The 10,412-nt window shown below is 46.9% G+C and overlaps 1 protein-coding gene across 3 annotated transcripts in view; it reads right to left on the bottom strand.

Annotated features, from left to right (window-relative positions):
• Window positions 1–10,380, bottom strand: part of LOC119379562 (deoxynucleotidyltransferase terminal-interacting protein 2) — a 26,066-nt gene extending 15,686 nt beyond the window's left edge. The window contains exons 1-4 of one of the 3 annotated variants that reach the window (XM_037648867.2): window positions 10,176–10,380; window positions 9,946–10,054; window positions 7,734–7,860; window positions 2,214–2,309 (exon numbers count right to left, since the gene is read on the bottom strand). In XM_037648867.2, the coding sequence (XP_037504795.1) occupies window positions 2,214–2,309; window positions 7,734–7,860; window positions 9,946–10,054; window positions 10,176–10,266 (423 nt within the window). In that variant the 5' untranslated portion in view covers window positions 10,267–10,380. The remainder of the gene's footprint in view (window positions 1–2,213; window positions 2,310–7,733; window positions 7,861–9,945; window positions 10,055–10,175) is intronic. The other 2 variants (XM_049412019.1, XM_049412020.1) reach the window with 2 other exon arrangements.
• Window positions 10,381–10,412: the final 32 nt, after the last annotated feature.

Below are 10,412 nucleotides of genomic sequence, written 5' to 3'. Positions count from 1 at the left end.
TGTGACTGGCAGTAGGCTTTAGAATCTGTGCAAGGGTAGTTTCTCTAGGTCAGTTTATCATGATACGCTAATTATGAGAAAGAATTTACCAAACCAAGGAATCAAGGTAGGTTAAAGTGCATATGGCAGGCATTATGAAACCATGTTTGGCCGTTTACTGCTATCCTTGAAAAGAAGGGTATATAATAATAGCATTCTATCAGTACTACTAACATACAAGGCAGAAACTCGAGGGGAAGTTAAGGGCTGCGCTGAGAGCAATGGAATGACAAATTCTAGACACAACATTAAGAGACCGGAAAAAAGCAGCGAGGATCAGAGAGCTAACAGGGACAGCAATATTCTAGTTAACATTAAGAGGGGGAAAAAATGGAGCTGGACAGGCCATATACGTATTAAGAAGTGCAAATAACTCGTGGTGTAGTACTTGAGTCACAGAATGGGAGAGGGATGAAAACCACAGTAGTAGATGATTACAGAGATGATTGGTGTGACAAAATTAGGAAGTTTGCAGGCATAAACAGCGATCAGTTCATGCAAGACAGTGGTAATGAAGATCACTGGGGCCCGCAGTGGACATAAAATAGGCTACTGCTGCTTTGTATAGCATTTTGAACCTTCATTTATCACAAAGTGGGAGAGAAAGGTCTAAAATGCCATGTCACTATTCCTCCAAATGAGCATTCACCTATTGTTTGACTTGACCTACTGGCCATAAAGCTGATTCCATTGGTCTTTTCAAGACCGGAACAGTAGCGAAATGTCAAAATCAATTACGCCAATACAGTATTCGAGGGAAACAGCCACTAAACAGTGAATAAATTACTTTATAATTCTAAAGGAACATGAAATGTGAAGCTTGCGTGAAGGATGTATATGACTAAAAAACGAAAACAAAAAGAAACCAGGATTATAGACTTAAAAAATGCATGTCTGTTCACAATTGAATGCTAGAAAAACTGAGGAGCTTCTACATACAACTGCTGATAACAACTGCCGGTGCAAAATAAAAAAGAACATGGATTTCCTCATTCATACCACAAATAAAAGAGTGTTGACGTAGTAGGCATCACAATAAACACAGCAGCACTGCTATCCAGCTTGGCTTGTACTGACTCGCATGTGCTGTGGATCTGGTATCTCACATGATGGTGGGGTGATAAGTGGCACTCGAACAGTTATGGTTGTTTGGCTTCTGAAAGCTGGAGTGTACCCTTCAGCACAGGGCAGGTGCATATTTACTGCATTTTGCAGAAATGTAGCTGTGTGTAGCAGGGTTTGCTTTTAGGTGCAATTGGCACACTGGTAGCATCACTTTGAACATTAGATCTTTTCAATACGTATTACCAATATTATATAATAATCATTGGGGTTTTACGTGTTGTGTTGCGTGTCTTACGTCTATGATTATGAGGCATGCCGTAGTGGACTCTGGATTAATTTCAACCACATCTGAGCACACAGGCGTTCTTTGCATTTTGGCCCCATCGAGCTTAGAAACCCGAGAAGATTGTTTCAAGGCAGTTGGAAAGCTGAGCATCTATAATCCAGGTAAAATGCCACAGCTCCTGTAAGGGGTGAACATCAACGAGCATTACAGAGCTTGTGTACATTCATGAGAATGTACTTAAGATATTACAGCTACAAAAGATTTGCTTGATTGTTTCACGACGTTATATGGTACACAGGTTTGTTGCCCATTGAAATTATGCGCAAGCAAACCAAGAAGCACTTAACGAAGGTGCTCAAGAAGCTGAAGATACTGTGCTAGTTTTTGCAAAACCAATTATTGCCAAATAAATGCAGCATTTCTCTCAGAATAAAACGTATGACAAAATGAGCCGGCAGAACCTTGATGAAATGAGCACAGAGAAACTTTATCCCTAGTTACAGTACGGACTGTTGTAATAGCTACCCTCTTGTGCTGTATGACTCTGTGCTCCAAAAGCTTCTCTGGAAAGGTGCTCAAAAAGAGCAAGGTGATCCATGTTAATCCATTCCTGCCATAGTGCACAATGTGCAGCATTATGTACATATAAATAAATGAAAATTGTCCCCTTGCTCACCTCTTCGTAAGTATGCCAGGGTGTGCTTCAATTTTATTCAGACGTATGTATACAACACACCCACAAGATATGACAAAAGGAGGCAAGCACAGCATGCTTCCCAATAAACATCCAATACCGACAGCAGGTCTGCGAGTGAAAGCCTACCTTGCGGCGTAGTTTGATGCGTCTCAGGGACTCAGAGTATGGAGGTACACAATCCTTTTTCTCGAAGCCGGGAGTGAGCACGCTTCCCTTCAGCAACTGCAACGAAAATACTTACTTCAGCTTGCAACAAACAGTGGCTTGAAACTGTTTGTTTTTGCTTGTTTTACAGAAAAGTGCTTGCATTTTTATGCACAGTTAGCAACAAATGCTTAAAGGGCAAAGGACTTTTAAAAAAAAAAAACAAGGTGAATTACTGTGATGCCTTGGAAGCTAGCTCCAAAGGCAAAGTTTCAATCAGTAGTAGATCTGTGAACTATACAGTGATTCAGTAACAAAAATGTGCCATAGTTCAACATAGCAGAAATTCACATCTGTCATGGAATGTGTAGTGTCGGCAACACGGCGCGACTGAGGACAACGAACACACTCAACCCATGCCACACAAGAACCCCTTTATTCCGGTGACAGTCGTATTTATATATGTCAGAGGTGGCGCCATCTCTTGATGACAGTTGAACATAACTAAAGTCACCTAGTGTCGACCTTCGACACTACATCTACTCCTCCCTAAATATATACATATTTACACAAAAATAATTACAAAAAGAGTCAATGTTCACATCATGGTACGTTATACATAGTCCTGAAATCTCGTGGGTTGTCTTCGGTTTCTTGCGGACCTACGAAGAGGTGGTGGCTCACCAGCCGGTCGGTGCCAACAACTGGAGCACAATCACCATCACCATTCACTGGAGCACTATCACCATCACCATCCACTGCAGCACTATCACCATCACCATCCACTGGAGCACTATCACCATCACGATCATCATCATTAGGAGCAGGGTGCTGGTGAAGCTCAGAGGAGAGAGTCGGTCTGCCAGGCGTCGGTGGACTTCGCACGGTGTCGTGGGAGTGTCCTTTGTCATTCCATATTAGCGCATGGTGCGGCAGGGCTTCCTTGGGAACTGCAGTCAATTGAGAGGCATTCCACGTGCGACCATCTTCCAGGCAGAAGGACCAGCGTCCTATTCGCTTGAGAATTTTCAAAGGAGGTCCAAAAGTGGGAGTGCCTTTCGGACCAGGGACTGGCTTCTTGACCCTCACGTACTTTCCAACTTGGAACTTGGGTACTCGGGCAGCTCTCCGTCGGTCAACATAATCCTTGCTTTTAAGCTGGCGCTCTTTCACCCTCTTCCGAAGTGAGGACATCTCCTGAGCGGGATCTGCGAAGAAGTTTGCGGTGGGATAGCCAATGACGTCCAAGGATGTCCTCATGTGCCGGCTATGTAGAAGCACTGCCGGAGAGAGTCCAGTGGTACTGTGAGGAGTGGCTCTGTAGATTCCCAAGTACTCTGTAACAGTATTTTTTATTGGGCGCTGCTCCAGTATTGCCAACTGAATGTATGATTTGAGGACACGGTTAAACCTTTCGACCTGTCCGTTGGCTTGGGGGTGATATACAGCCGAAAAGCTGTGCCTGATACCTCTGTCTTGAAGAAAGGACTCGAATTCTTGAGATGTAAACTGTGGTCCGTGATCCGAGACGAGTTCAACCGGATAGCCTTCCCGTGCAAATATCGACAAGAGGAAGTCAAGCACTGTACGGGAGGAGGCTTCACGACAGAAAGCTATTTCCGGCCACTTTGAGAAGTAATCGACTACAGAGATGACAAAACGACAGTCAGCTGATGCACGCTCAAATGGCCCAACAACATCAATAGCTATCTTGCTCCAAGGCCGGTCGGGAAGAGCTACTGGCTGCAGTGGAGTGGGGTAGCTCTTAACACTCTTGTCTGCAGCTTGGCAGGTTGCGCAGCTGTGGATAGCACTCTCAACCTGCTTGTCCAGACCTGGCCACCAGTACTTTTCGCGAAGACGTTGCTTTGTCTTCACTATTCCCGGGTGTGATTCATGGGCTAGTTGAACAAATGTAGCTGTGAGCTTGGCTGGAACTACAACGCGTTCTGAACGCATCAACAGGCCGTCCACTACTGACAGTTCCTCTCGCACATCATAGTAAGGTCTTAGTTCAGGTGACAATGTTTTCTTGGTTGGCCATGTAGCCTGAACGCATTGTGCAACCTGCTGGAGCTTGCAATCCTCGGCTGTGGCAATACGGAGATCATTGATATGGACTGAAGACGTTACGATGGACACTATTTCTTCTTCAATCTTAAGGCCGTCTTCTGTGCCTGGGACAGGAAGCCGGGACAAAGCGTCTGCTACTTTGTTGTGTTCCCCACGCCGGAACTGTACAACGAAGTTGTAACGCAGCAACCGAGCAGTCCACCTTGCAATGCGAAGTGGTCGTTGTCCTGTGCTTTGTGTTGACAGCAAGGATACGAGGGCCTGGTGATCTGTTACCAAAGTGAATGATCGTCCCCAGAGGTAAATGTGCCATTTCTCGCATGCCCATAGGCAGGCCAGGGCCTCGCGTTCTCCTGTCGAGTACTTCCGTTCTGTCTCTGTTAAGGTTCGTGATGCGAATGCAACGGTTCGAATGGATGGACCGTCAACTTGTTGCAGTACTGCACCCAGGCCATATGCAGACGCGTCTGTGGCTACAATAACTGGGAGCGCTGGGTCGAACATTCGCAGAACTCTTCTCGATGCAAGAAGTTCCTTTACCTTTGTAAAGCTTTGTTCAGCAGCAAGATCCCATTCAAAATGAACGTCCTTGCGAAGTAGCCTACGCATAGGTTCTACCTCTTCGGCAAGGTTGGGAATAAACTTGGCATAATACTCCACAAGACCAAGAAATGAACGCAGCATGCCTACATCTGTAGGGGTGGAAGCATGTACAATTGCGTCAACTTTTGCTTGAAGGGGTGCTATTCCTTCTGCGCTGACATGATGGCCAAGAAATGATAGCTCTGATGCATTAAAGATGCACTTATCATTGAGTTTGAGTCCAGCTTCGGAGATGCGCAGCAGAACTTGCTCCAGGTTTCTCACATGCTCTGACTCTGTCCTGCCGAAGATGATGATATCGTCTATGTAGCAGAGGACCCCCTTGCAACCATGCAGGATTGCAGTCATGAGTTGCTGAAATGCGGCTGGAGCAGACGCCAATCCGAAGCACACTCTTTTAAACCGGAAAAGGCCGTCGTGCGTAATGAAAGCCGTAAGGTCTCTGCTGTCCGGATGAAGGGTAACTTGGTAATATGCAGAGGCCAAGTCGAGCTTTGAGAAGTAACGTGCACCATTAAGAGAGTGCAGCAGCTCTTCCGTATGAGGCAGGGGAAAGCTATCAACTACAATTGCTTTGTTGGGCTCTCTGAGGCTTCGGCAGCCGTGCACAGGCAGCGTAGCTGCGCGCCCACAATGTGCAGTCCTAAAGCTTGCACCGCGTCCAGACCCAGAAGAGAAGTTCCTCCGGGGGTGACATGAATGGCTATCACGGCTGTTTCCCTTTTAAACGAGATGCTTGCTTTAAACTGGCCCAGTACGGGGATCTTCCGGCGTTGGAAGTCCAACAATGTAAGGGCAGAGCTGGTCAACTGAACCCCTTCAAACATGTTTCGAAATTCTTGTTCCCGTATAATTGACACAGCTGATCCCGTGTCGACCAAGAACTTAGCAACGCGCGGTTCTGAGCTCGAGGCGACTGGCGTGACTACGACATCAATGTAGACGCCCTTGCGCTTGTCTTCGTGAACAGTGAGTAGGCTAATGACATCTGATGCATCTTGTTCAGGAACTACTTCTTGGATGTGAGTCGGGCGTTGTCCTCGTGCTCTGCGTGAGCTACGACACACTCGCATAAAGTGGCCACGGCGGCCGCATGCGAAGCAGGTTCTACCGCGAGCGGGGCATGCCGTCGGTTCACAGTGACATGTGCCGCAATTACCACAAGCCTGCGTATTTTTGCTGTACTGAACATCGGCAGCGTTGGTATCTGAAGATGGCGAGCTCGTTTGACGAGCGTGCGGCAAGCTAGGGCGGCTCTGATAAAGGGGGCGTGCCTCGTCGCTGTACCGGCGACTATCGCGCGTGCTTTGTTCGGAAGCGTCATACTGACGTGGATGTTGGCGTGTGATGCGCTCAACGGAATTAGAAAAAGCTTCCGACTGCAGCTGGGCTCGCTCGCTGAGTAGCGCAATTTCAACGGCACGGTCGAACGTCAACGTGTCACCTTCCAAGAGCAACCGTGATCGCAACTGCGGGGATGCAACTCCGGTAACGAACTGATCGCACATATTATCGTTGGCTTGCTCGGCGAAATCGCAAGAGGCTGCCAGTTCACGAAGCGCGAGGGCGAAGTCGGGGATGGACTCACCATGTAGCTGACGGCGCTCTCGGAAGTGATGTCGTTCTAGGCGAATGTTGCGCGCGCCGGTGAAATGTCGTTCCAGAATCTCGCGGGCCGCGTCGTATACGTCTGGGAGACTCGTCGCTGCTGCTTCTTGCTTGGAGGGCACGCCACGGTCTTTGACTTCACCGGTTGAGGTAGCGGCGGCGGCCAACGGCTCAGTCGTCGGTAGCTGGGGTGCGGTGGGCGTCGGTGGAAGCGCATCGAAAATACGTTGTCCTTCCGGGCCCAGGCAGTGCAACAGCAGGGCTCGACGGCGGGGCGCAGGCAGGTCGGCCGCTCCAGACGCGAGAAGAAAATTCTCGAAGAGGCGTATCCAGCGGGTCCATGGTATGGCTGGAGTGCCCGGGGCGGCGAGAAAGGGGGGCGGCGGCGAAAGCGCGGCGGAAGCCATCGCGGTGTGATCGAAAACCTCGTCGCCAGATCGTAGTGTCGGCAACACGGCGCGACTGAGGACAACGAACACACTCAACCCATGCCACACAAGAACCCCTTTATTCCGGTGACAGTCGTATTTATATATGTCAGAGGTGGCGCCATCTCTTGATGACAGTTGAACATAACTAAAGTCACCTAGTGTCGACCTTCGACACTACAGAATGCATGGCTGGTAGTCAATCAATCACTAAATAAAATCAATATGAATAATATCTTTAAAAAATACATATGTACATTTGTTCCAGTGTATGCATGAAAGCTACACACATCACTGGGAAAAATCAACTGAAACAAACAAAAATTAATGAAAAGCAGGGTCAATGTGAGCATGTCAAGTAAGTGAATAAAAAGTAGTCATACCACAACGTGACTATAGTCATGTGGCATTACTGTAATTAAGCTTCATGTACCATGCATTGCGATTAGGCATTAAATTTAGACTGAGAAAACAATACTAGAATGTTTTTTAACCAATTATCAGCAATAAAATGAGATCTATTCCATGTAATTAGCAAAGGAAATATGGAAGGTCATCTACCCCGTAAAGTTGCACCTGCCTTATAAGGCTATTGGGGCAGTCTTCGAATCAAGGTGTGGAGATTTGAAATTTTTAAGAACAATCTGCTTGTGCATTAATGTTTGCTGCCAAATTTCTCATATCAGCAAATACACAATTAGGCAATTACAGTCTATACAGCATTCCATGTGACCGAAGTGCACTATTACGTGCAAACAGGAAGATAATGTAGTAAAAGCAGAATGCTCACACTGTCAGCAGATGACTCAAGCACGAGTTCCCTGACTTTCTGAGCCGACTTGGATGCAGCATCACGAGACGCCACATATGTGTCATCAAGATTGATGCCCGGGTTCAGCTCCGATGCCAGCTTGACCCTGCAGAAATCCAGTGAAGAATAAAAGGAAGCAGCGATTACATATAACTTGGTAGGAAATCAGTTCCAAGCTGAACATGAAATACATCAAGCACACACTCAACTGCTTTAACACGACTGACATTCTGGACAATCACGTATGTGCTAGTGGGGAAACACGCAAACATTGAACGACACACAATGGACAGATGGATGACAAGTTTAGATGACTAACCAGGGACTTCATGGTCTGAACGCCTCCACCCGTAACGGAAAATAAAAAAATTAAGGCAGCTTTGCACTAGTTGTGCCAAACCTGAAGGAATTGTGGAGATGGGTGGCCTTCCTTGTTTCTCTTTCTCTCTGTTTATTTCTATTTCCTCTTTTTTATCTCTAATTCTTCCTCTTTCGCAATCTTTCTTTCCCTCTCTGTCTTGCTCTCTGTTTTTCCTAGCTCTTTTCTGTGTGCGTTTCTTTGTCTTTGTACTTTTTTCTGTCTTTCTTCCCTTTCTTTTTCTCTATACTATACATGGCTATGCTGTGGTTCACCCTCTCCCCTCCTCCTTTCCCACCACTTGCTATACTACACTATACAACGCTATGCTATGCTTTACCCTTCCCCGCCTCCTTTCCCTCATCACCCGCCACAGTGGTCTAGTGGTTATAGTGCTCGACTGCTGCCCCGCAGGTCACGGGACCAAATCCTGGCCGCTGCAGCCACGTTTTCGATGGAGACGAAAATGCTAGAGGCCCATGTACTTATATTTAGGTGGACATAAAAGAACCCCAGGTGGACGAAATTTCTGGAGCCCTCCACTACATCGTCTCTCATAATCATATCGTGGTTTTGGGACGTTAAACCCGAACAATTATTATTATTATTATCCTTCCCCTCATAGTGACTCTCACTTCCCTTTCCCACCCCCTAGCTATACTATACTATACAAGGGTGCGCTATCTGCTCTCTCCCCCTCCTCACCCTCACTTCCCTTTACAACACTATACTATACAAGGCTGTGCTATGCTCTGCAACACATAGGGTTTCCTACAATACTTACTAGAGGGAACTCTGGCACTAGTGTCTATGGGAGCTGCAACGCATGACGCTTCAGCCAGCATGGGAATGATGGGTAGTACACAAATTTGTCTAAACTTCGTTCTTTCGGCTCCGTTTGGCTGCGAGTCGGCTGCATCCGCTTTGTTGCAAAACAAAGTTCAGCAAAAGTCAGCAGTTCCACTTCACCACTTTAACTTTTTTAAGCTCACCAAATCAAATCTGGTCACGAAGTTCACAACGGTCTATTCTTTTATCCGAAACGAACGCCAAAACACAGCAATAAACAAAGCTACAAGTACGTTTGAAGCCGCAAGCACGAAGACTAGGCAAATTTGTGTACTACCCATCATTCCCATGGTAGCTGAACGATCGCAGCGCCAGAGTCCCCTCTAGTTAATTTTAGGAAACTCTATGCGGCAACATGCCTGGACAGCCGAGTGGTTACGATTCTCGCCTTCGCATCGTCTCGATTCTCGCCTTCGAATCCCGCCTCGCCAAGAAATTTTTTAACAGCGAAGCTGTTTAAAGCTAGCCGTAATTTGTGCAGCCTGTCAGAAAACTAAATGGTCATCCACTGTGCTGACAGAGGTTTAAGCAAGGAAGACCCACTATTGTAAGGTGTTTTAATGTAGTCATGAATCAAATAGGCTAACTTAGCTTTTATTCGCCTTTATGATCACAAAGGAATAAGCTGCGCAGAGCACGTACAGAATACATGCACGTGCTGTAAAGGTGTTACATGGTGACCTTACGATCACGATAGGGATCGAGTTGTTCGGCCGTGATTGGCCATGTTCCGTAGCTTACGCAAAGGAGCCAATCGTGGTAAAGAAATTTAGTACCGATCGGGCTGGTTCGCGATCGAAAGCGCACGGTGTGACGATCGTGTTACCGCTTCAGAACATTCAGACCATCACCTAATTGTTAAACTACAGAAGAAGCAATAATGGTGTGCTGCTTTCGTCAGCCATACTATATTCATGGCAGTGTCTGGCGGTTCAATGAAAGCAAGACATACAGGTGAAACGGCCTAAATCCAAGGGCACACACCTCTCTCTTGTCTTGCGGCGTGCTTCTTCAGTTTCGGGCTCCATCCGAGGTTTGCTGTCAATGACAAACCCGAGCGTACTGGGATCGCCATCATCGTCGTCGGAGTCGTCTGCAAAAATGTCAAAGCACACGTCCTCCATACAGAGGGGCTAACGCACAGCCAGGTAATAAGTGACACACGATGAAGCGCTTGCCACGCAGTGCAAATATGACACCTGACAACGACTTACCTGACCCGCATTTAGACAGCGTTACGCCATCAAACTTCTGCAGATACTTTGACTGCAGGGACGCGGATATGCAGCCTTTGGTTTTTGACATTTTGGGAAAACGTAAACTGGTTCAAAAGACGATGAAAGTGATTAAACTCGCACCATCACATTAGCGGCATCCGAATGCAATGGAGGCTGCCATATTGGCTAGTCTTGTTCATGCTTGTCTTGATCATGTCTTGACTGTGCAAGCCA

This window comes from Rhipicephalus sanguineus, chromosome 1 (assembly GCF_013339695.2).
Source record: "Rhipicephalus sanguineus isolate Rsan-2018 chromosome 1, BIME_Rsan_1.4, whole genome shotgun sequence".
In the NCBI taxonomy this organism is placed as follows: domain Eukaryota; kingdom Metazoa; phylum Arthropoda; class Arachnida; order Ixodida; family Ixodidae; genus Rhipicephalus; species Rhipicephalus sanguineus.
The sequence above is the reverse complement of the archived record's forward strand: the minus strand, read 5'-3'. Positions and strand labels throughout refer to the sequence as shown.